This window comes from Nicotiana tomentosiformis, chromosome 12, assembly GCF_000390325.3.
Source record: "Nicotiana tomentosiformis chromosome 12, ASM39032v3, whole genome shotgun sequence".
NCBI classification, from domain to species: domain Eukaryota; kingdom Viridiplantae; phylum Streptophyta; class Magnoliopsida; order Solanales; family Solanaceae; genus Nicotiana; species Nicotiana tomentosiformis.
In genome coordinates, this window is record NC_090823.1 from 101,101,616 (window position 1) to 101,128,750 (window position 27,135).

The following is a 27,135-nucleotide window of genomic DNA, read 5'->3' on the forward strand; positions in this document are numbered from 1 at the left end:
ATCAGGGGCGGAGCTACAGTAGTGGGTGCGAGTTCGGGCGAACCCAATGACTTTTTCCGGAATCCTGTATTTGTATTGAAATATTTACTAAATCTATATAAATATATACTGTCGAACCTAGTAACAAAAGGGGTCTTGGTTCAACGGTAAGAGTTGTGAGTTCGCCGAAAAAGATAGAGGTTCGATTTATACTGAAAGTAATATTTTATTTTAAAATTTAGAACTCATACATTTTAATTCCTAGCTCCGCCAGGGAATAGTACTATTTTGGTCACAACATAGTCAAATGCATGGATATACTCCTAGTAGCCTTGAAAGTAGTTTAGCTGCAGAAACCATATAAACGTTCTTCTCCGTTTCCCTCACAAATCACAATTAGGAATTGTCACGCTCTATGGGCTTCAGCGTATCATAAAACCCCTCTAACTTCTCTTCCCAAATATGTATCAGTTCGACGCCGTAAACAACCGCAGCTCCACCGTCTACAAACATAGTACCACCACCGTCTACAAGCGTAAGCTTGATCAAATAGTTTCCTCTGAATACTTGGCCCCTTCCCCTATCAGAATGCGAAAAGACCAAACTCTCCCTCCCTCTCCTCCTACTCCGATTCAGTTCTTCGTCCGTTTGTTTCCCGGAGTCAAAACGCTAGTTATCCGAGCGCATTCTACGGACCCTATGGAATTCATCCCCTATAAAATCATGACGATCACAGGTATCCCCGCAGTCGAGCAACGGCTAATTTACAGGGGAAACATTGGCGGGCTGTGGTATCCAAAAGGACGAGAGCATGCAGTTCGTTGGTCGATTGCGGAGCGTAGATAATCCTCAGGCGCGGCAGCTCATCAATGGCTTAATTTCATTTTAATCTTTGATATTTTGTAAAGCAAAAATCCTTCGATTCCTCCGGACTCGGATCGTATAATAAGGATGCTTATAGGGTTTTTAACAATGACTCCGAAGGATACTATTGAAAAAGCCGGCGAACATATCAAAATATTCATCTCCTCGTCGGCTCCTACAGCTCTGGTAATGCTTTATATGTCTCCTAGTGCTAACAAATTTACTGCTGATAAATCTGTTCGTTCATTTATCAGTTCATTTAAGAGTATGTTGCCTAAGCGCATATACGTTTTATGTACTCCTATAGTGTTGCAATTTTGTAAGCTTCTCAGAGGGGCTGCTGGACTAGATGATTCTTTGTATAAATTTTGTCGGAGTAGTTTAGGGGATATAGTTGAGTCCAGTGGTATCTTGAGGCGCAAGGCTACTACGGGGTTATTAGCATTGAAGGACGAAATTGTTTCCTCTGAATCCTTAGTCCCTTCTCCTTTTAGGATGCTAAAAGACCTAACTCGAGTTCAGTTTTTTGTACGTTTATTTCCCGGAGGCAAAACGTTAGTTATCCAAGCTCATTAATTCTACGGACCTTGTGGAATTCATTCACTATAAAATCATGAGGATCACTGGTATACCCACAGCAGACCAACGGCTAATTTACAAGGGAAAGCAGCTCCACTCAGAGCAAACATTGGCGAACTGTGGTATCCAAAAGGACGAGAGCATGCAACTCGTTGGTCGAATGCGAAGCACAGATCATCCTCAGGCGTGGCAGCTCATCAATGACTTAGTTTCACTAATCTTCGATATTTTGAAAAGCAATTATCCTTCGGTTCCTTCAGATTCGGATCATATAATTAGGACGCTTATACAGTTTTTAACTATGACTCCCGGGGATAATATTGAAAAGGCCTATGAACATATCAAAATATTCGTCTCCTCGTGGGCTCCTGCAGCTCTGGTAATGCTTTATATGTCTCCAGATAATGCTAACAAGTTTACTGCTGATGAATCTGTTCGTTCATTTGTTAATTCATTTACGAGTATGCTGCCTAAGCACATATGTGTTGGATGTGCTCGAATAGTGTTAGAGTTTTGTAAACTACTGAGAAGGGCTGCCGGACTTGATGACCGTTTGTATAATTTTTGTCGGAATAGTTTAGGGGCTATAGTAGACTCCATTGGGATCGCAAGGCACACTAAGGAGTTATTAGCATTGAAGGATGTTTTTATGTTTGTATGTGAGGTAGTAGTACCTGAGTTATCCCATGCTTTAGAATTGAGTAAGGGATCAATTGAGTCTACAGGGGGGTTAGCAGTGAGCATTGTGCGTGATTTTACTGAGTATATGCTTGCACTAAAGAAAGTAATACGGTCGCAAATATTATTTGGCACCAGTGAAGCAGTGTGTGTCAGAGAGTGTATTAAATATTTGCATCGTATTTTATATGATTTGCACAAAATGGAGTTGTGTTTAAAGAAATTAGAAGACCAGTTGGGATTGAAAGAGATAGGAAAAGGCAAGCCTATTGTACCCTGGTGGTCTCAGTATCTTGTAATTCTGAAGGAGTTAAATAGCATTTCAAAGCTGTTTAAGGGCTTTGGAGAAGGTCTTTTGGCAGAAGATGAGGCAAAGAAAGGTTTCACTGTGTTTTTTGATAGTGGCATCTGCAAAAAGATCTAACGATTATCGGTGGGTTCTTGAACACAAGGAGGCAACCAATTTTGAGGTAAGGAGACATTTCGCAATGATGATGCTTCTAGAAGTTATCTATGGAAACCAGGCGCTGCATGAGATGCTTATTGGCAGGTCCCAGTTGTTGGAAGAATCATTTGAGTACATTAGACATGCAGATCCTGCATTGCTGCGGGGTAGTCTTTGTCACCGCCCAAAATTACACCACAGACGTCATGATAACACTTAATCTCTTAAAACTAGGTAAGCCGATTATAATAACAATTCAAGCCATTTTTTAAAATAGATAATCGAATTCACATGTCGAAACCAATAGCGGAAATATTCAAACAATCTCCTAAGACTGATAATACTAAGTCACGAACTCTAACGGAATACATGGAATGTCCTCGAGGACCGGATGTACAATATTGTTCGAATAAAAAATTAACAGTACAATAAAAATGGAAAGACTCCAAGGGACTGCGACGCCCAAGCAGCTCTACCTTGAATACTTGCGATTACACTTTAACTCTACCCGAGTCCGATATCTCCAATACCTCGCTCTGCACAAAATAAAAGTGCAGAAGTGTAGTATGAGTATACCACAGTCGGTACCCAGTAAGTATCAAGACTAACCTCAGTGGAGTAGTGACGAGGTACAGTCAAGACACTCACTAGTCTAATAACTTGTACAATATAGTATTCAAAATATAATACTACCTTCGTTCTAATTTATATGAACCTGTTTGACTGGACACGGAGTTACAGTCAAGACACTCACTAGTCCTAAACAAGTTAAAAAGGGTCCCAGAGTATTTGTGTGGTTATAAAAGTTTCTCATTAAGGGTAGAATTATAAGTTTAAGCAAAATTATTTCCAAATTTAGAAAAGGGTCATTCTTTTTGGAACAGACCAAAAAGAAAATAGGTTCACATAAACTGGAAGGGAGTGAGTAGGAAACAAATAACAATGATGACAACACTAATCAACTAGTGATATACACAGCAGGACAACAAGAACACCATTAATATTGCTCAACAAATAATGAATACAAGTACAACAGATTAATCAATTCCTTCAAATATAAATCTTTCGCATATATGCTTTTCAAATTATACTTTCCAATAAATATATCTCGAATATACTCCCTTCAAATAAATATCTTTCAAATATAACTCCTTCAAATAAATCTCTTTCAAATATAATTTCTTCAAATAAATATCTTCAAATATAATTCTTTCAAATAAATCTCTTTCCAATATAATTCCTTCAAATAAATATCTTCAAATATAATTCTTTCAAATAAATCTCTTTTAAATATAATTCCTTCAAATAAATATCTTCAAATATAATTTTTTTCAAATAAATCTCTTTCAAATATAATTCCTTCAAATAAATATCTTCAAATATAATTCTTTCAAATAAAAGTCACCATTTGACACCTTATTTAACTTTCCTGGTGTGAGAAATATATTCAATATATCACATCAAATGGCACGGCAATACCTTCGTGCACTTATCTCATTCTTACCCAATGTATATATGAAGATCAAATCAATTGGCACGGCAACACCCTTCGTGCATTTGTCTCTTTCTCACAGTGCATACATATAACAATACCAACTAGGTGAGAGAAATGGCAATAGCAACAAAAGAAATAAAATGGGAGGCACACATGAAGCAACAACGACTACAAGTCACATAGAAAACGTAGGTGCACAATAACATCTCAAGATAAACGCCTAAATAAATATACAACAAAAAGATATCACAATATAATGTATGTCTCTTATCCTCGCCTACACGGAAACACCCTTCGTGCCATGAACATATGATAATATAAAAATAATAGCACAGCACCACCCTCCGTGCATTACACTCTCAATGGCACGGCATCACCCTTCGTACTTTACACTCTCAAATGGCACAACATCACCCTTCGTGCTTTACACTCTCAAATGGCACGACATCACCATTCGTGCTTTACACTCCCCCTCACATGATAATATAATTCAAATGGCACGGCATCACCCTTTGTACTTTACGCTCTTAAATGGCACGGCATCACCCTTCGTGCTTTACACTCTTCCTTACCAAGCACATGTATATCGTTAACAAACAAGGTAGGAAGCATAAATAACATCAAGGAGAATGTTTAAACCACAACACAATACAATAATTCATATCACAATTTTCCACTGAACACAACCAAATTCCAAATATGCAGCAGAATCAATAAATTTCTCAACAAATAGCCTAAGGCTCCACACATGTCTCGACTCGAAATTTCCAACGGACGGGACCGTGATGGCGCCTAACATTTCACTTGCTAGGCAAGCCAACGTTATAGAATCATTAACCAATTCCTTATTTTCATTCAGTAATTAATAATAAATAACAAAGATAAAATGTAATAAGTACGGAATATCATAAATCTGTATTAACTACTACCACCCGGATCTGGAGTCGCAATTCATGAGCATTCTAGAATTTACTATAAGTAATAGTCAGAAAGAAATATAACTGTCTGAATGAAAGAAACAGTAGAACAGAAAAGATAGACTGGGACTTCAAGGTCTGTGAACGCCGACAGATCTACCTTGAGTCTCAGAACAGCGGACCAATGGCAGAATCTCGATCAAACTGAGCCGCTATCAAAATCTGCACAGAAAGTGCAGAGTGCAGTATCAATACAACCGACCCCATGTACTTGGTAAGTGTCGAGCCTAACCTCGACGAAGTAGTGATGAGGCTAAGGCAAGGCACCTACAAATTAACCTGTACAATTTAACAGTGTATATACAAATAACAGAAATGAAGAACTAAACAGGAAATGTCGGAAGGGGAACATACTGAGGGGAATACAAGATAAAGAACTACAACATAATAATCACCGGAGCAGTCAATATACCATGAATCAACAGGAATAGTGAATACAGTAAGGAAAAATGCACGGCATCACCCTTCATGCTTTTACTCTCAATCTCACCATAAAAATCAATAGAAACGGTATGACTTCACCCTTCGTGCACTAGCATTCACAATATGGCACGGCATCACCCTGCGTGCATTACACTCTTCCTTACCAAGCACATGTATATCGTTAACAAGCAAGGTAGGAAGCATAAATAACATCAAGGAGAGTGTTTAAACCACAACACAATACAATAATTCATATCACAATTTGCCACTGAACACAACCAAATTCCAAATATGTAGTAGAATCAATAAATTTCTCAACAAATAGCCCAAGGCTCCACACATGTCTCGGCCCGAAATTTCTCACCGACGGGATCGTGATGGCGCCTCACATTTCACTTGCTAGGCAAGTCAACATTAGAGAATCATTAACCAATTCCTTATTTCCATTCAGTAATTAGCAATAAATAACTAAGATAAAATATAATAAGTGCGGAATATCATAAATCTATATTAACTACTACCACCCGAATCTGGAGTCGCAATTCATGAGCATTCTAGAATTTACTATAAGTAATAGTCAGAAAGAAATACAACTGTCTGAATGAAAGAAACAGTAGAACAGAAAAGATAGACGGGGACTTCAAGGTCTGTAAACGCCGACAGATCTACCTTGAGTCTCCGAACAGCGGACCAATGGCAGAATCTCGATCAACCTGAGCCGGTATCAAAATCTGCACAGAAAGTGCAGAGTGCAGTATCAATACAACCGACCCCATGTACTGGTAAGTGTCGAGCCTAACCTCGACGAAGTAGTGACGAGGCTAAGGCAAGGCACCTACAAATTAACTTGTACAATTTAACAGTGTATATACAAATAACAGAAATGAAGAACAAAACAGGAAATGTTGGGAAGGGAACATACTGAGGGGAATACAAGATAAAGAACTACAACAGAATGATCACCGGAGCAGTCAATATCCATGAATCAACAGGAATAGTGAATACAGTAAGGGAAAATGCACGGCATCACCCTTCATCCTTTTACTCTCAATCTCACCATAAAAATCAATAGAAACGGTACGACTTCACCCTTCGTGCATTAACATTCACAATATGGCATGGCATCACCCTTCGTGCATTACACTCTTCCTTACCAAGCACATGTATATCGTTAACAAGCAAGGTAGGAAGCATAAATAACATCAAGGAGAGTGTTTAAACCACAACACAATATAATAATTCATATCACAATTTGCCACTGAACACAACCAAATTCCTAATATGTAGCAGAATCAATAAATTTCTCAACAAATAGCCCAAGGCTCCACACATGTCTCGACCCGAAATTTCTCACCGACGGGATCATGATGGTGCCTAACATTTCACTTGCTAGGCAAGCCAACGTTAGAGAATCATTAACCAATTCCTTACTTTCATTCAGTAATTAACAAGAAATAACAAAGATAAAATGTAATAAGTGCAGAATATCATAAATCTGTATTAACTACTACCACCCGGATCTGGAGTCGCAATTCATAAGCATTCTAGAATTTACTATAAGTAATAGTCAGAAAGAAATACAACTGTCTGAATGAAAGAAACAGTAGAACAGAAAAGATAGACGGGGACTTCAAGGTCTGTGAACGCCGACAGATCTACCTTGAGTCTCCGAACAGCGGACCAATGGCAGAATCTCGATCAACCTGAGCCGGTATCAAAATCTGCACAGAAAGTGCAGAGTGCAGTATCAATACAACCGACCCCATGTACTTGGTAAGTGTCGAGCCTAACCTCGACGAAGTAGTGACGAGGCTAAGGCAAGGCACCTACAAATTAACCTGTATAATTTAACAGTGTATATACAAATAATAGAAATGAAGAACTAAACAGGAAATGTCGGGAGGGGAACATACTGAGGGGAATACAAGATAAAGAACTACAACATAATAATCACCGGAGCAGTCAATATACCATGAATCAACAGGAATAGTGAATACAGTAAGGGAAAATGCACGGCATCACCCTTCGTGCTTTTACTCTCAATCTCACCATAAAAATCAATAGAAACGGTACGACTTCACCCTTCGTGCATTAACATTCACAATATGGCACGACATCACCCTTCGTGCATTACACTCTTCCTTACCAAGCACATGTATATCATTAACAAGCGAGGTAGGAAGCATAAATAACATCAAGGAGAGTGTTTAAACCACAACACAATACAATAATTCATATCACAATTTGCCACTGAACACAACCAAATTTCAAATATGTAGTAGAATCAATAAATTTCTCAACAAATAGCCCAAGGCTCCACACATGTCTCGACCCGAAATTTCTCACCGACGGGATCGTGATGGCGCCTAACATTTCACTTGCTAGGCAAGCCAACATTAGAGAATCATTAACCAATTCCTTATTTTCATTCAGTAATTAACAATAAATAATTAAGATGAAATATAATAAGTGCGGAATATCATAAATCTGTATTAACTACTACCACCCGGATCTGGAGTCGCAATTCATGAGCATTCTAGAATTTACTATAAGTAATAGTCAGAAAGAAATACAACTATCTGAATGAAAGAAACAGTAGAACAGAAAAGATAGACGGGGACTTCAAGGTCTGTGAACGCCGACAGATCTACCTTGAGTCTCCGAACAGCGGACCAATGGCAGAATCACGATCAACCTGAGCCGGTATCAAAATCTGCACAGAAAGTACAGAGTGCAGTATCAATACAACCGACCCCATGTACTGGTAAGTGTCGAGCCTAACCTCGACGAAGTAGTGACGAGGCTAAGGCAAGGCACTTACAAATTAACCTGTACAATTTAACAGTATATATACAAATAAAAGAAATGAAGAACTAAACAAGAAATGTCGGGAGGGGAACATACTGAGAGGAATACAAGGTAAAGAACTACAACAGAATGATCACCGGAGCAGTCAATATACCATGAATCAACAGGAATAGTGAATACAGTAAGGGAAAATGCACGGCATCACCCTTCATCCTTTTACTCTCAATCTCACCATAAAAATCAATAGAAACGGTACGACTTCACCCTTCGTGCATTAACATTCACAATATGGCACGGCATCACCCTTCGTGCATTACACTCTTCCTTACCAAGCACATGTATATCGTTAACAAGCAAGGTAGGAAGCATAAATAACATCAAGGAGAGTGTTTAAACCACAACACAATATAATAATTCATATCACAATTTGCCACTGAACACAACCAAATTCCAAATATGTAGCAGAATCAATAAATTTCTCAACAAATAGCCCAAGGCTCCACACATGTCCCGACCCGAAATTTCTCACCGACGGGATCGTGATGGCGCCTAACATTTCACTTGCTAGGCAAGCCAACGTTAGAGAATCATTAACCAATTCCTTATTTTCATTCAGTAATTAACAAGAAATAACAAAGATAAAATGTAATAAGTGCGGAATATCATAAATCTGTATTAACTACTACCACCCGGATCTGGAGTCGCAATTCATGAGCATTCTAGAATTTACTATAAGTAATAGTCAGAAAGAAATACAACTGTCTGAATGAAAGAAACAGTAGAACAGAAAAGATAGACGGGGACTTCAAGGTCTGTGAACGCCGACAGATCTACCTTGAGTCTCCGAACAGCGGACCAATGGCAGAATCTCGATCAACCTGAGCCGCTATCAAAATCTGCACAGAAAGTGCAGAGTACAGTATCAATACAACCGACCCCATGTACTTGGTAAGTGTCGAGCCTAACCTCGACGAAGTAGTGACGAGGCTAAGGCAAGGCACCTACAAATTAACCTGTACAATTTAACAGTGTATATACAAATAATAGAAATGAAGAACTAAACAGGAAATGTCGGGAGGGGAACATACTGAGGGGAATACAAGATAAAGAACTACAACATAATAATCACCGGAGCAGTCAATACGCCATGAATCAACAGGAATAGTGAATACAGTAAGGGAAAATGCACGGCATCACCCTTCGTGCTTTTACTCTCAATCTCACCATAAAAATCAATAGAAACGGTACGACTTCACCCTTCGTGCATTAACATTCACAATATGGCACGGCATCACCCTTCGTGCATTACACTCTTCCTTACCAAGCACATGTATATCGTTAACAAGCAAGGTAGGAAGCATAAATAACATCAAGGAGAGTGTTTAAACCACAACACAATACAATAATTCATATCACAATTTGCCACTGAACACAACCAAATTCCAAATATGTAGTAGAATCAATAAATTTCTCAACAAATAGCCCAAGGCTCCACACATGTCTCGACCCGAAATTTCTCACCGACGGGATCGTGATGGCGCCTCACATTTCACTTGCTAGGCAAGTCAACATTAGAGAATCATTAACCAATTCCTTATTTCCATTCAGTAATTAGCAATAAATAACTAAGATAAAATATACTAAGTGCGGAATATCATAAATCTGTATTAACTACTACCACCCGGATCTGGAGTCGCAATTCATGAGCATTCTAGAATTTACTATAAGTAATAGTCAAAAAGAAATACAACTGTCTGAATGAAAGAAACAGTAGAACAGAAAAGATAGACGGGGACTTCAAGGTCTGTGAACGCCGACAGATCTACCTTGAGTCTTCGAACAACGGACCAATGGCAGAATCTCGATCAACCTGAGCCGGTATCAAAATCTGCACAGAAAGTGCAGAGTGCAGTATCAATACAACCGACCCCATGTACTGGTAAGTGTCGAGCCTAACTTCGACGAAGTAATGACGAGGCTAAGGCAAGGCACCTACAAATTAACCTATACAATTTAACAGTGTATATACAAATAACAGAAATGAAGAACTAAATAGGAAATGTCGGGAGGGGAACATACTGAGGGGAATACAAGATAAAAAACTACAACAGAATGATCACCGGAGCAGTCAATATACCATGAATCAACAGGAATAGTGAATACAGTAAGGGAAAATGCACGGCATCACCCTTCGTGCTTTTACTCTCAATCTCACCATAAAAATCAATAGAAACGGTACGACTTCACCCTTCGTGCATTAACATTCACAATATGGCACGGCATCACCCTTCGTGCATTACACTCTTCCTTACCAAGCACATGTATATCGTTAACAAGCAAGGTAAGAAGCATAAATTACATCAAGGAGAGTGTTTAAACCACAACACAATACAATAATTCATATCACAATTTGCCACTGAACACAACCAAATTCCAAATATGTAGTAGAATCAATAAATTTCTCAACAAATAGCCGAAGGCTCCACACATGTCTCGACCCAAAATTTCTCACCGACGGGATCGTGATGGCGCCTAACATTTCACTTGCTAGGCAAGCCAACATTATAGAATCATTAACCAATTCCTTATTTTCATTCAGTAATTAACAATAAATAATTAAGATGAAATATAATAAGTGCGGAATATCATAAATCTGTATTAACTACTACCACCCGGATCTGGAGTCGCAATTCATGAGCATTCTAGAATTTACTATAAGTAATAGTCAGAAAGAAATACAACTATCTGAATGAAAGAAACAGTAGAACAGAAAAGATAGACGGGGACTTCAAGGTCTGTGAACGCCGACAGATCTACCTTGAGTCTCCGAACAGCGGACCAATGGCAGAATCTCGATCAACCTGAGCCGGTATCAAAATCTGCACAGAAAGTACAGAGTGCAGTATCAATACAACCGACCCCATGTACTGGTAAGTGTCGAGCCTAACCTCGACGAAGTAGTGACGAGGCTAAGGCAAGGCACCTACAAATTAACCTGTACAATTTAACAGTGTATATACAAATAAAAGAAATGAAGAACTAAACAAGAAATGTCGGGAGGGGAACATACTGAGAGGAATACAAGGTAAAGAACTACAACAGAATGATCACCGGAGCAGTCAATATACCATGAATCAACAGGAATAGTGAATATAGTAAGGAAAAATGCACGGCATCACCCTTCGTGCTTTTACTCTCAATCTCACCATAAAAATCAATAGAAACGGCACGACTTCACCCTTGGTGCATTAACATTCACAATATGGCACGACATCACCCTTCGTGCATTAACATTCACAATATGGCACGACATCACCCTTCGTGCATTAACATTCACAATATGGCACGACATCACCCTTCGTGCATTAACATTCACAATATGGCACGACATCACCCTTCGTGCATTAACACTCACAATATGACACGGCATCACCCTTCGTGCATTAACACTCTCCTTTACCATAATGCAATGCATAAATATCAATAGGGATATAGAATAACAAGTACAAACCTTACATCAACATTTGGTTCCATAACATCAATCTTAACTTTGAAATAATTTTTTTTTTAATTATTACCAGAAAATCCGTAAACATGATAAGAACGATAAATTGAACAACATTAGTATAACACATCGCAATTAGGCATAGGAATGAGACAATATAAGAAAAACTGAGAAACATGGAAAATAGGTAAATTGGCGGCGCATAAGTACTCGTCACCTCACATATACGCCGCTCACATGAATTTCACTTAGCAAGTAATCTAAGGTTCCTAATTTCCTCAAGTCAGAGTTAGACACAACACTTACCTCGCTCCGAAGACCACTAAATTCTCATTCACAGCTTTTCCTCTAGAATTCACCTCCAAACCACTCGTATATATTCAAAAATAACACAATAATATCAAATATTGCTAAAGGAATCAATTACATTGCATAAATTTAGATTTTCCAAATTTTCCTCCAAAAGGTCAAAAATCAACCCCGGGCCCGCTTGGTCAAAACCCGAGGTTCGGACCAAAATCCATTTACCCATTCACCCCCGAGCCCGAATATATAATTGATTTTGGAATCCGACCTCAAACTGAGGTCTAAATCCCCAAATTTTTGAAATCCCTAGTTTCTACCCAAAATCCCTAATTCTACTATGAAAACTTTAGATTTTTTGTTGAAATCTTGTAAAATATAGTGAAAGATTGAAAGAAACCAGTTTAAATCACTTACCTATGATTTGGCGAAGAGATGGTCTTTGAAAAATTACCTCTTGTGTTTTAGGTCTTGAAAACTTGAGAAATGAATGAAAATTCCCGTCCAAAAGTCATTTTGTTCAGCTGCAGACATCGCATTTGCGACCTGAGTTTCGCAAATACGAAGCTCGCAATTGCGAAGGGGCTATCGCAATTGCGAAGCCTTCACAATCCTGCTGCCCTTTGCAAATGCGAGGAAAGTGCCGCAATTGCGATCACTGACCTCGCAAATGCGGACAAAAGATCGCATTTGCGATCCATACCCCTCCCAGACTCCCTTCGCAAATGCGAAGAAAAGTTCGCATTTGCGAACACAGGCTGGCACAGCTTCTCTTTGCATTTGCGATGAGAAGTTCGCAAATGCGACTTCAACAGTGATCGCAAATGCCAACCCTGACCTCGCATTTGCGAGGTCTGAGGCCTGCAACACAGCTGAAGCATACAAGCTATTTTTCTAAGTCCAAATCACTCCGTAGCCTATCTAAAACTCACTCGAGCCCTCGGGCTCCAAACCAAACATGGACACAAGTCTAAAAATATCATACAAACTTGCTCGCACGATCAAATCACCAAAATAACACCTAGAACTACGAATTTAGTACCAAATCAAATGAAATTCTCAAGAACACTTTAAAATTTCTATTTTCTCAACTGGACGTCCGAATCACGTCAAATCAACTCCGTTTCTCACCAAATTTCACAGACAAGTCTTAAATATCATAATAAACCTGTACCATGCTCCGAAACCAAAATACGGACCCGATACTGACAATGCCAATTATCAATCAATTCTTAAAAACAAATAAAGTCCAAACTTTTAATTTTCATCAAAAAATCATAACTCAAGCTAGGGACCTCCGAATTCAATTTCGGCCATACGCCCAGGTCCCATAATTCGACCTGGAATCCAACTTTTGTAACCACAAGGATGAGAAAATAACTCATCACAGGACAACGCCTTCTGTAATCCAACTTTTTGATAAATATATAAACTCCTAAATTTAAACTTATTTAATTAATTATTTGCTGATAAAAAATTCATAATGTGATTATTTCCAAGAAATATCAAATCAACAACACACGGAATTCACATAAAAATCCAAGCGACAATAAGACCAAATTATCATATAAATACAAATTCGACAAACGAGGAATGAGACATGACAAATCAAGAATTTATTAAGTTCCAACGATTTTCCAATTTAATACATAAGGGCGTCTACGAATTTCAACCGATATAATTTGCACATCTAAACCAAGTACGTACTCGTCACCTCGCGTACATGGTTTTCAATTACATAATTTTCACATAAGACTCAATTCCTAAGGGGTAATTACCCCACTCAAGGTTAGGAAAGATACTTACCTTTTTGACGTTAGGCCGATATACTAAAATAGCTTTCTCACGTGAATTGACCTCTAGACAACTCCAATCTTTCTTGAGCCTTCCTTACATTACTACGAGGTTCCGAAAATCCTAGTAACTTCAATCTATTTAGAAACATAACAAAAGTGAACCATAATTAGGAATATTTTTATGGTTTCAGCTCATTTGAGCATTTTATCAAACACTAGGTGTGCAAATTTGGTTACAAGGTTCTTCTACAAGATTTTCTTCACTCCACAACCAAATCCTTATTTATTTGAGCTCAACAATCTCCCCACAAACCTTATTGGTACAAGCATATATACATAATACTCTTACACCCAAGAATCATACTCCCAATCACCCATCTTTTGCCACAAACTCGAAATTGAAGACTAGGGATTTGAATTTTACCTCTTAGATGAAGATCTTGAGAGATTTTCTTATTGGATTTCAAAGCTTGGACAAGATCGTGATGAATAAAATACTTCATCTACTTTCTCTCTCTAGAACACTCTCACTTCTCTCTAAAAAACCTCAGATAATTGCCCCAAAATAAGCCCCAAAGCCTATTTATCAAAATGGGGTCGGGTTATGAAAATAGAAAAATTAACCCTCCGAAATCAGGTATGTGGTCGCATAATGTACCGCAGAATGGGTATGCGGACCGTACAATTGATCGCAAAATCGATGCCTAGAACTAGGCTGTTCTGGTCCATTCTGCGACTAGTTTGCGGTCGCAGAAGCAGTTTCGCGATCGCATAACTATTCTGGGATCACAGAATTGGTCGCAGAATTCTATTTTTCCAGCCTTTGGTAATTTGGTCATAACTTCTTATAGGAATGTCCAAATGACAAACAGTTTGAAGCGTTAGAAACTAGACTCAAAGATCTTTCATGTGATAGGTAATACACTATATAACACTTTGTATCATGAGAGTTATGCTCATTTGAAGTTAGGTCTTGTGCGAACTCACTTGAAACTTTAGTTTATTATGAAATTTCCAACTTGACTTGGACTTAATTAGGGCTCTCCTTAGACCATAAATCATTCTTTGTGCACCTCATACATATATTATCATGATCAATTGACATCATTCACATAATAGTCTTTGTCTGCACCCAAAATAATATAATTAACGCACATCAACTTTCTTAATAGCGCTTAAGTACTTCGAAATTTTTCCGGGGTGTTACAGTCTTTTTATGGAATTCAAACATGAAGAAGCTACTGGGCCGGGTGTGTTGAGGGAGTGGTTTTTCTTGGTATGTCGAGCGATCTTCAATTCTCAGAATGCTCTCTTTGTAGCTTGCCCAAATGACCGTAGAAGGTTTTTCCCAAATCCAGGTAAGCTTTTATTGCCTTTTTGCACATGCTTATGTGACCTTTTGTGCTCACTTGAAATCATATATCTCCAGATTTTACTCTGCACTAGATCTGGCAACAACATCTTACTCCTTACTCTTCTAAGTAATTAGATTATCTCCAATCATAACATCGTATTTAGAAGTATATCGTATATCTGAGGGAGAATCTGTCCTGTCTGCATCAGCATATTCAACAATTTATGGATGACCCTTGTCCTTTTTATATACACTAGAGTGCGGATTACTGCATCCCAAAGGCCAATGCATGGAGCTTGAAGAATCTAACGGATCACAGTCACTACAAATGAAATATCAATAATTTAATTTGGTATTCATATCTGTCAGGATCTCCCTGTGGCTCCTTGTCTTGGAACAAATTTGATGTTTGGATCCATAGGAGTATTCGATGTTGCTTGGATACAGGTGCAAATGTCTTATATAGGCAGTGGCGGATCCAGAATTTTCATCAAGGGGTGTCAAAATATAAATAATTAGATATATCGAAAAATCAAAAAGAGTCGACGTATAGTAAATATACATAAAATAAAAAAAATTACCAAGCAAAATAGTGTAATTTTCCGGCGAAGGGGTGTCGCTTGACACCCCTTGCTTCAATGTGGTTTCGCCACTGGATATAAGTGCGGATCTGGATGTTGGATTCGTCATCACATAAATTTTAGGATTCAAGGGTGCGGCTGATATATATATATATATATATATATATATATATATATATATATATATATATATATATATATATATATATATATATATATATATATATATATCTATTACTATATTAAAAGCACAAAGGCCCTTAGCGAAATGTCTTTCGCATTTTTTACCCCTTTAAAATATAATTCACATTACAAAATAGTCATTTGATTATCCTAACATTTAGGACCTAAAATTCATTGAAATTTGGTTATTAAATCTTTACTTATTTAAACTAGGTACCTAAAATGTAGGACTTTAAAATTGATTAAAATTCTATCTTAAATAAATAATTAAGAAGTCAATTATTTGGATCATTAATATAAAATTTGTAGCCGTTCTTTTGAAGTAATTTTTATATGGCAATTGGAAAATGACGGTACTTTATCATGATGAACAAAATAGTTTTTTTAACATCAACGAGTAATTTTTTAGAAGAATTGTTTTTACTCCACTTAGTATTTGCAACAAAGCATATTAATTTATAGTAATTACGTGGTAAATAAAAATTAAAAACTCTTAAATATATAGAAAAATAACGTTTCACTTAATTTTGTCTTCTTCAATCAATCCATACTATTATAAAAGTACGAAACTTAAATGCAAAATTGGTCGGCCTTTTTATCATATAAAATAAATTTTACATTGGATAAAATTAATGTTTAATTAATATTTTTAATATTTGGGACGTTAAAATTAACTAAAATTTTGATTATTAATTTTTTTCTTATTTGAACTATATAAGAACTCCTAATAATTAGGAATGTAATCCCAATAAAATTACTTATATAAGTTGATTAAGTTAATTTTCATAAGAATAGATAAGGAATTGTTATTTCACCTGGAATAACAATAATTAAGGTGACATTAGAAGTTTTTCACTTCAAGATACCATGAGATGAAAACTTAAAGCAAAACTCAGGAGCTCACAATTATTTTCAAATTAGCTAAAATTTTAAAGATTTAAGGTGAATAATGTTAAAAATGTTAGCTTTTCAAAATATTCTTTTTAAAAAAATGTTAATAAAACACTTTCCAAAGGTGTTGTCATAGAGTTTCATAATTTTTCATAGTGCTGATAAGTCTATCAGTTGATAGATATTGCATGTAATCACAAATAAATATCAAATTAGGGCTACGTGGCTAACTGATATACCCATCTTTATTGACCTAAGGGAAGTAACGATATTTATTAGCATGTATAATCTCTTTATCATGATAATGATTGAATCAATCTCTTTATTAGGATAAATCTATCCCTAAAAAAAGTTCAAATAATAGGGTATTTTGTAGAGCAGAGATGTTCTTTTATTGAGTTAGATAAATGTGATTAATGTTCATCATTTTTTCATGGATTTGAACTTTTTTAATTTTTATTTAATAATTCAGACACTTTTGTAAACAATATCTATGTAATTTTTATAAAATTTGTATTTATTGATATAAAATACACGCGCAACACGCGTACTCTAAGACTAGAAACAGAGTTGTGGTCAAGGCAGACTTGAGCTTCTAAAAGCTCTCCTCACACTCATCATACCACCTGAATGGGGAACCCTTCTGGGTCAATCTAGTCAAATGTGCAACAATGGACGAGAAACCCTCCACAAAACGGCGATAGCATCCGGCCAAGCGAAGAAAAATCCGAATCTCAGTAGCTGAAAATGGTCTGGGCCAACTTTGAACTGCCTCAATCTTCTTCGGATCTACCTTGATCCCCTCACTGGACACCACGTGCCCCAAGAACGCCACGGAATCGAGCCATAACTCATACCTGTTATTGAACGTTCGCCTTTTTTACCCTTTAAAACATGTAGTTCGCCTTGGGCAACATAGTAATTTGAGTATTTCATTAATATTTAGGTATAGTAATTTAATTAATTCCCCGAAGCTTTCACTACACGCTAGGAAAGTTTGTCTTTCTAATTCCATTTATATTTTGGAGTACTAAATTACTCCATTCTCCTTCTTAGGTTTAGGAAACTTCTTTTTGTAGTTAATAAAATTTTGCTTACTATATCTATCTATATATTATTATAAAAGCATGAATAATTTATGCTAAATGTTGAACGACTAAAATATTCTCGAAATGTTGATAAACTTTTATAACCTAAAATATTTATATAACTTGAGGATACAATTGTAAATCACCAAAGGCTGAAATTCTTTTCCCATTTAAATTACACTTCACAAGCCTACAAAGTAGCTTTTGGGTCAAACTAACCTGGAATTTATTTGAATATGTGCTTCAACGTGGATATTGAGCACAATTATGGAAGAATAAGAAAAACTGAACATAAATTGAGAATTCACTATTATGACCACTTTGAGAATATTCTGGTCACGAATATTCAAGTGTTGCTCCTACTCTTTTTTTTAAAATTGTTATTAAATTTTATACATAGTGAGTAACAATTTAGAATATCTATTCAACTGAAATTTTATAACTTTCGATACGTACTTCGTAATATTTCACACCTCTTCACTTTAATTTTCTTTTATGTCAATGGAATTTAACAACTCATACATATATACATATGTGGAATCGTCTTGCGCCATATGTAATGAGATTGTTCGGGAGACATGGTCTAAGCCCGGTGAAAAAAAAGGGCTCGGGTCGATAGTAGCCGTGGTAATAATGCCCCGGTCGAGAGGGCACCTAAAAATAGCTTTAGAAGACAGATTAGGAAAGTCGGATGATACCGAGAACCGAAAGATGTCTATCAAAGAGCGAGAGGGACCTTTTGTGGTGGATCGACGAGAGTGCGCCTAGCCAGGAGTGTGGTTGGTGTCACCTCCCGTGCGCTAGCTCTTCCTTTGCCGCTTAACTCCTTGTTCCGTAAACCGGTCACTTCCACAAAACATGTTCCACAGGACATCTGTTCAATAAATCAGGACAAAGCGATTGACACAGTTGTAATTTCGATCTAAACCCGGAAACCCTAATCTCTAAGATATTTCATAAAACTCTATCTGGATCCTCAATCACCAATCCTTATTCCATTTCTTCTGCGTCTGTTGATGATGCTGAAATGGATTTCAATCCTTACTCTTTATCCCCATCTTCGCCCAGGCTAACGGGGCCTTACTTATTCAGGGGGGAGCCTCGAAAAGCACTGTTGAGAAGAGGATCCTTGGCCCCTCTTCATTATCTACAGGGTTCCAAACCTTTCTTCAACATAGGTGACAACGAGCCAGGCAGAGATGAAAAAGATCAAACACGGGAATAAGAAGCAACGGGTACTGGTAGATTTTCACTAGCACATCGGCACTTCTGGATAGGTGGATTAATGAATGACTGCTTTAGCTCTGTCGACAGAGGCCCGGTGGGAAGGATGCAGCCCTAGCCTCTGTCCGGCCGATCATTCTGCTGGCATCTCGTATTCACGCCCCCATTTGACTACCGCTCGGGGACTTTTTTTTAACTCGAATTGTGGTACACTGCTTCCTTTTACTAGAAAGAGGGAACGCCTCTTGTAGGGTCTTCCATGTCTGAATGGTATGTCTTTAGACACCCCACATGGGAGCATGGGAGCAGCTCAAACAAATAAGAGTCTGGTCTGGTCTGAATTCAAGCACGTCATTGACTGATAGTTTATCTTCCGAACCGGTTAAATACCTATAACAAAAAAAGGCCAAAGCCCGCTGAAGCACTGCTCAAACCTTTATGATTTCGTGCTGAACCTGGTCTCCATCTTCGAACTTCTCGTTCGATGAGACCCCAGGTCTCGCTGTTTCCGTTTTCTAGGTCACGCCTTAACCTCGTTAGAAAGCAAAAGAATATTATATTGAAACATATTTCAGTGAAGATAACGATTTCTTAATATCAGATTTCAAAAAACGAAGTGAACGTATGATGCTCGACTCTCTGTGAAGGAGTGGGCGAATAAAGATCCGGCAAAGGCAGAGCTAGCGCACGGGAGGTGACGAGGAAGGTGTTAGTGCTTTATCATTGGGTCAATAATGCTAATCCCTCTTTTGTGCTACTCCTAGGGCAGAAATAATTAGTTTCAGAGTCCACAAGCTCTCTAGAAAGTCGATTTTCAACTTGAATGTTTACACAAGAATCTCTATACAAACCAAAAGAAAACACCAAGAAATAAAAATAAAAAAACGTAAAAAATCTCCCTCTCTATCTAGAGTTGTTTGCCTACTTAATGTTTCTTGGACAACAAATGCTTCGTACAATAGCCTTTTTCTTGGATGACAATATGCTTCGTTCAGTTATTCTTTCCCAATTTGTGTGAGATTTAAATTCATTAGTTATAAAAAAAAAGGTTAGAGATTCTTGGAACGTTAGAGTCACAAAGTCATAGTTTACTTGAAATCCTCATTATCAGTTAATCATCATTTCATCCAAATTAAAATATTTTTTAAAGGTTTAAAGAGTTGATCAATATCTCAATACAATTACACTTGATTTTTAATTATGTGAATTACTCATATAAAAGAAACTAAATTAAAAAAAATCCGCAGTTGCTACCATTATAAAAAAAAATAGCGATACACATAAAAAAAGTTAAAATATAAAGTTGTGTTCTTAGTACCTAACTAAGAGAAGATGAGAGGAATAGTATGAGCAACTAGATAGTTGTTATATAATCATTTATAATGAGATCGAAAAATTATGAGATCTCATCTTTGATGAGTATAATTCTTTTCCTTTATAATTTATGTGGAACTTGATGGACCAATAAGTTATCACGCGTGCCTTTTCTCATCAAAAGTTACTTCTCAAGCCAAAAAATGACTAGTAGTTTTAAAATTATATTTATTAAATATTTTCAATATGTTTATATTTATAATGAAAATCAATAAATTATGTGATCGATCAATCCTAATGTTAAATTATTTGTCATGATATACTTTTCCAAATGGGTAGGAAGAATAAAGAAATATACCAAGTCATCACCTTTGAAGAGGTATTAACTATTAAGTGGTTGTGATCTAATAACATTTTTGTACCTCAAAAAATAAATTTAATGAAATTAAAAATAATATACATAATATCGTTGTTTGTGATGATTGTCTAAGAATAACGTGCAAAGCACGTTCATAGAGACTAGTTATATTAAAAGCACGAAGGTTGTAATGACCCAACCGGTTATTTTAACTTTTAGAACCCCGTTCCCTTAAATAAAATTTTACGTATGTGTTTTTAATGATTTATAACTTGCGGGGATGGTTGGTTCGGGATTTGAAAGTGTTTGGGTTGAAATCGGAACACTTGGTTCCTTAAGTTGGCTTTAAAAGGCCAAGTTTGACTTCGGTCAATATTTTGAGAAAACGAATCCGGAATAGAATTTTGACGATTCCAACAGCTCCGTATGGTGATTTTGAACTTAGGAGTGTGTTCGAAATTTTATTTGGAAGCCCGTAGTTAAATTAGGCTTGAAATAGCTAAAATAGAAATTTAAGTTTGGAAGTTTGACCGGGGAGTTGACTTTTTGATATCAGAGTCAGAATCCAGTTTCAAAATTTTTCATAGCTCCGTTATGTCATTTATGACTTGTGTACAAAATTTGAGGTCAATCGGACTTGATTTGGTAGGTTTCAATATTGAATGTAGAAGTTAAAAATTTTAAGTTTCATTAAGCTTGAATTGGAGTATAATTCATAATTTTAGCGTCGTTTTATGTGATTTAAGGTTTCAAATAAGTTCGTATGATATTTTAGGACTTGTTGGTATATTTGGTTGAGGTCCCGAAGGTCTCGGGTGAGTTTCGGATGGTTAACGGATCAAAAGTTGGACTTAAACAACTGCTGCAATTTTCTCTTCTGCTGGATATTCTGGGCTGTGATCGAGCCCATATACCAAACCCAGGCTCGAGGGCCATGATCGAGGCCAGGCTCGATAGCCATGATTGAGGCCAGGCTCGAGGGCTATGACCGAAGCCATGATCGAAGGCCCAGCTCGAAGGGCCATGATCGAAGGCAAGGCTCGAGGGCCAAGATCGAGACCCAAGATCGAGGATCACAATCGAAGGCCCAGCCTCGATGCCATGATCGAGGCCATGACCGAGGCCCAGGCTCGATACCATAACCGAGGCCCAGCTCGAAGGCCATGATCGAGGCCATGATCGAGGCCACGATCGAGGCCCGGGCTCAAGGGCCATGATCGAAGCCACGATCGAGGCCCAGTTCCGAAGGCTGCCTAGGCAGATTTATAAAAAAGGGCATTAGTCCCATTTTCCATTTTTGACGAACGTGAGCTTGAGCAGAGGCGATTTTGATATATTTTCAAGGAAAAATATTGGGGTAAGTGATTCTAACTCGGATTTGGTCAATATACAAATATATCATTGTTTTCACCATTTAATTAGTGTTTTGAGATTTGAAATTTGGAAAATTTTTAGAAATCTCATAGAAATGAATTATTGAGATTTCGGTATCGATTCGGAGTTGGATTTGAGTAAAACTGGTATGGTTGGACTCGTAATTGAATGGGTTATCGGATTTCATAACTTTTGCCGATTCCGAGACGTGGTTCCCACATGCGAATTTTTAATTAATTTCTAGATTTTTATTGAAAATGTAGTATTTTCTTATAGAATTGATTCCTATAAATTTAATGATTGTATCGAATTATTTTTGATTAGATTCGAGCCAATCAAAGTTGGATAATCGAGGAAAGGACCTTCTAGTGGATTAAATTGGAGCAAATTGAGGTAAGTCTCTTGTCTAATCTTGTGAGGAAGAAATTACCCCATAGGTGATTAAATTAAATAATTGTTGCTAATTGTGGGGGCTACGTACGCATGAGGTGACGAGAGTCCGTGCATAGCTACTATTAATGCTAAAGTCCTTGTAGTTTAGGACTCAAAAGCATGAATTATATATATACTGTGAATTGTTAGAGAAGATATTAAAGGATGGAAATCTCATATGCTTAATTTTCTGTTTTAATTAATTAATTATTAAGAGAAATTGTTCTTCCTCTCCAATTTATCTTATAATAAATATACTCTCCTTCCGGAGGTACATAAGAAAATGTCCTCCTTTCTTGTGGAGCGGGCCGAACGCCTCGGCAGGATAGATGCATCTATGGATCATGCCGCACGTCCCTCGGCAGTGTACACGACACTCTGGATCGGGTCGTACGACCTCGGCAGAAATCATGCTTAATAATAATAATAATTACACGATACTTGGACAGTTTATTGCAGCTTGTAAAGCTATTTGGTAAATTGAAAATTTATTAAAATTGAATTGTAGCTTGTAAAATTATTTGATAAATTGGAAATTTTATTGAAATTGAAGCATTTAATTAATAGATTGGAAATTGTTGCATTATAAGGATTTTTATTATTTCTGATAATTGAATAAAATTATTGTTAACTCTGTGAATCATGATGATTTGAAGAATTATAATTTATTCCGTTTATTATTGTTGATCCTTAGTGAGTGTCAAAGTCGATCATCTCGTCTCTACCACTTCGAGATTAGGCTTGATACTTACTAGGTACACGTTGTTTACGTACTCATGCTACACTTGTTGCACTTTTTGTGCAGGATCTGAGACAGATACTAGTGGAGGACCTATTATCGCACATCCTCGTTATCCAGGGGCGTAGTGGTGAGCTGCCTTTCTGAGCCGTCCCGCAGCTACCAGTGCCTCTTCTTGTATTTTTAATTCTGTCTATTTTCATTTCAGACAGTATTTGGAGTTTTATATAATCTACTAGATGCTCATACACATGTGACACCAGGTCTTGGCACACACATTGGTAGAATTTGAAATTGTATTATTTTCTTGGATTTAAGTTAATCGGTTTATTTTCTAATTTCTTTAATATTGCTAGTAAAATAATATAATTTCTTAGAAAATTATTCTGAAAATAATTGATATATGTTTAATTTATTTTTTGGCTTGCCTAGCTGTAGTGTTGAGCGCCATCACGACCTATAGGTAAAATTGGGTCGTGACAACATGGTATCAGAGCAGTAGGTTCACATAGGTCTCACAAGTTATGAGCAGACCTAATAGAGTCTTGCGGATCGGTACGGAGACGTCTGTACTTATCTTCGAGAGGCTATAGGGTGTTAGGAAACTACCTTTCTTCATATTCCATCGTGCAATTAATGTAGTATTAAATATCCTTCTCTTATTCTCTCACAGATGGTGAGAACGCACTCTAATGAGGTTCCAGGCCAGGGAAGAGATACTCCCCTAGTTGCTAGAGGCCGAGGGAGGACTCCAGCCTGTGGTAGGGGGTGAGGACGTCCCAGGACTGTTCTAGTTATGCCGCCAATGGGTCCAGTAGAGAACCTCATTGTTGAGGAACAGGCTGAGGTGCCTGTGGCAGAGCCAGATCCAGTGGATTTCACATCTGCACCGGGATTCCAGGATGTTCAGGCCGATTTATTTCCGGCAGACCCAGCCATATCCCAGGCGGGCGGGGGAGCACACACCTTTACCGCACAGGCTCATGGGCAGGCAGCTGCTGTATATCAGACCTAGGGTGCACTACCTGTGGGTAGAGCCTAGCCAGTGGCAGCAGCTACACCTGAGCCCAGGCCAGCTGCAACCGCTGATCCGCAGAAACTATTGGACAGATGGACTAGACTACATCCTCCTGTCTTTGGGGGTGAGCGACATGAGGATCCCCAGGATTCCATTGATCGGTGCAAGGATAGACTGTACAACATGAGGATATTGGAGTCTCATGGGGTAGACTTTGCTACTTTTCAGCTAGAGGGCAGAGCCCGTAGATGGTGGCAGTCTTATGTTCTTGGCAGACTGGCAGATTCTCCTCCCATGACTTGGGACAGCTTCACCCGTATCTTCCTGGAAAGGTATATTCCACCCCCCCCCCAGAGGGAAGAGTTGCGGTTTCAGTTTGAGCAGCTCCAGCAGGGTCAGATGTTAGTGACTGATCATGAGGCGAGATTCTCTGAGTTATCTCGCCATGCACTTATGATACTCTATATTGAGGCGGAGAGAATGCGGAGGTTTTTTGCGGGTTTACATACTGGCATTCAGGTCACTATGGCTCGAGAGGTTGAGATGGATACTTTTTATGAGCTAGTCGTGGAGATAGCCCGCAGGATTGAGGGTGTACATCAGCGGAGCCGAGAGCAGGTTATGAGAGATAAGTGGTTCAGGTATTCTGGAGAGTTTAGAGGTGCTCCGTCTGGGGCAGAGGTCAGTTCGTGAGAGGGCAGTCCAGTAGGCCTCTATATCCAACACCACCACCTCCTCGAGGTGCTCCTGTGCGACCCTATCTCAATGTTATACCAGAGAGTTCTTATTGCCCACCAGCTATTCAGGGTCCTCCCAGTGGGTATTCAGTTCTCCAGGGCTAGACTCTTAGTCAGCAGCCCATCGCACCGAAGAGTTGTTATGAGTACGGGGATCCCAGTCATATACGGAGATTTTTCCCCAAGCTTGGGGGTAAACTAGTGCAACAGGGTCAGCAGCCTATGATTACCGGACCAGTTGCTCCACCAGTAGTCCGACCACTAAGAGGTAGAGGACAGGTGGGTAGAGGCCGTCCTAGAGGTGGAGGTCAGCCAGGTGGAGGCCAGCCAGGTGGCACTCTAGCTCGATTCTATGCTTTTCCGGCCAGACCAGATGCAGAGGCCTTAGATGCCATGATTACAAGTATTATTTCTGTTTGCGGCAAAGATGCTTTAGTATTATTTGATCCAGGATCTGCGTATTCATATGTGTCATCTCTATTTTCTCCATCCCTGGGTGTTTCTCGTGAGTCCTTAAGTACTCCTATTTATGTGTCCACTCTTGTGGGTGATTCTGTTATTGTGAACCGGATATACCGGTCCTGTATTATTATATTCTGTTGTCATGAAACTAGAGGAGATCTCCTATTGCTTGAGATGACCGATTTTGAAATTATTCTGGGCATTGACTGGTTATCTCCATATCATGTTATTCTAGATTGTCATGCCAAGACTGTTACATTGGCTATTCCAGCATTTCCTAAGCTGGAGTGGAAGGGTTCGTCTATTAGTTCGTTTAATCGAGTTATTTCTTTTATAAAGGCTCAACACATGGTTGAGAAGGGTTGTTTAGCTTATCTAGCTTATATTCGGGATACTACTACAGAAACTCCGGCTATTGATTTAGTGCATGTAGTTCGGGAGTTCTCCGATGTATTTCCTTCAGATCTTCAAGGTATGCCACTTGATCGTGATATTGATTTCTCTATTGACTTGGCTCCAGATACCCAGCCTATATCTATTCCACCGTATCGCATGGCTCCGAAAGAATTGAAAGAACAGCTTGAAGAGTTACTAGCCAAAGGGTTCGTCAGACCGAGTGTATCGCCTTGGGGTGCACCGGTGTTATTTGTGAAGAAAGAATATGGAACGATGCGAATGTGTATTGATTATCTCTAATTGAACAAAGTCGCTATTAAGAACAAGTACCTATTGCCGCGTATTGATGATCTATTTGACCAGTTGCAGGGTGCTAGGGCGTTCTCTAAGATCGACTTGAGGTCGGGGTACCATCAGTTGAAGATTTGGGATTCGGATGTTCCGAAGACTGCTTTCAGAACTAGATATGATCATTATGAGTTTCTGGTAATGTCCTTTGGTTTGACTAACGCCTCAGCATCGTTTATGGATCTGATGAACAGAGTATTCAAGCTATATATTGATTCGTTTGTCATTGTCTTCATTGATGACATTTTGATCTACTCGCGCAGTAAGGAGGAGCATGAGCAACATATGAGAGTAGTGCTTCAGACATTGCGGGAACAAAATCTATATGCTAAGTTCTCTAAATGTGAGTTCTGGCTTGACTCTGTAGCATTTTAGGGGCATATTGTATCGGGCGAGGGTATTAAATTTGATCCCAAAAAGATTGAGGCAGTTCAGAATTGGCATCGTCCCACTTCGGCAACTGAGATCAGGAGTTTTCTGGGTTTAGCAGGTTATTATCGTCGGTTTGTGGAGGGTGTTTCGTCTATTGCAGCACCTTTGACCAAATTAACCCAGAAGGGTGCTCCGTTTCGATGGTCCGATGATTGTGAGATGAGCTCTCAGAAGCTCAAGACAACATTGACTACAGCACCAGTGTTAGTGTTGCTTTCCGGTTCGGGTATGTATGCAGTGTATTGTGACGCTTCACGCGTTGGCTTGGGTTGTGTATTGATGCAGGAAGGGCAAGTTATTGCATATGCTTCCCGCCAGCTGAAGCCCCACGAGAAGAATTATCTAGTACATG

The 27,135-nt window shown here is 38.3% G+C and overlaps 2 protein-coding genes across 3 annotated transcripts in view; both read left to right on the forward strand.

The window, feature by feature from the left end:
* Positions 1–1,456: 1,456 nt before the first annotated feature.
* Positions 1,457–2,524, forward strand: LOC104096878 (E3 ubiquitin-protein ligase UPL5-like). The gene has a single exon (XM_033656327.2). The coding sequence runs from the start codon at positions 1,457–1,459 to the stop codon at positions 2,522–2,524; it is 1,068 nt and encodes a 355-aa protein (XP_033512218.2).
* A 12,485-nt stretch (positions 2,525–15,009) lies between these two features.
* The window catches only part of LOC104097539 (E3 ubiquitin-protein ligase UPL5-like), a 34,992-nt gene continuing 22,866 nt past the window's right edge, over positions 15,010–27,135 (forward strand). The window contains exons 1-2 of one of the 2 annotated variants that reach the window (XM_070191928.1): positions 15,010–15,210; positions 15,576–15,661. The gene's annotated coding sequence lies outside the window, so the exon portion shown is untranslated. The remainder of the gene's footprint in view (positions 15,211–15,575; positions 15,662–27,135) is intronic. The other variant, XM_070191927.1, reaches the window with a different exon arrangement.

What these genes read in the sequence shown, in the direction of transcription:
- LOC104096878 (XM_033656327.2), top strand. Translation starts at nt 1,457, where the DNA reads ATGAGGATCACTGGTATACCCACAGCAGACCAACGGCTAATTTACAAG.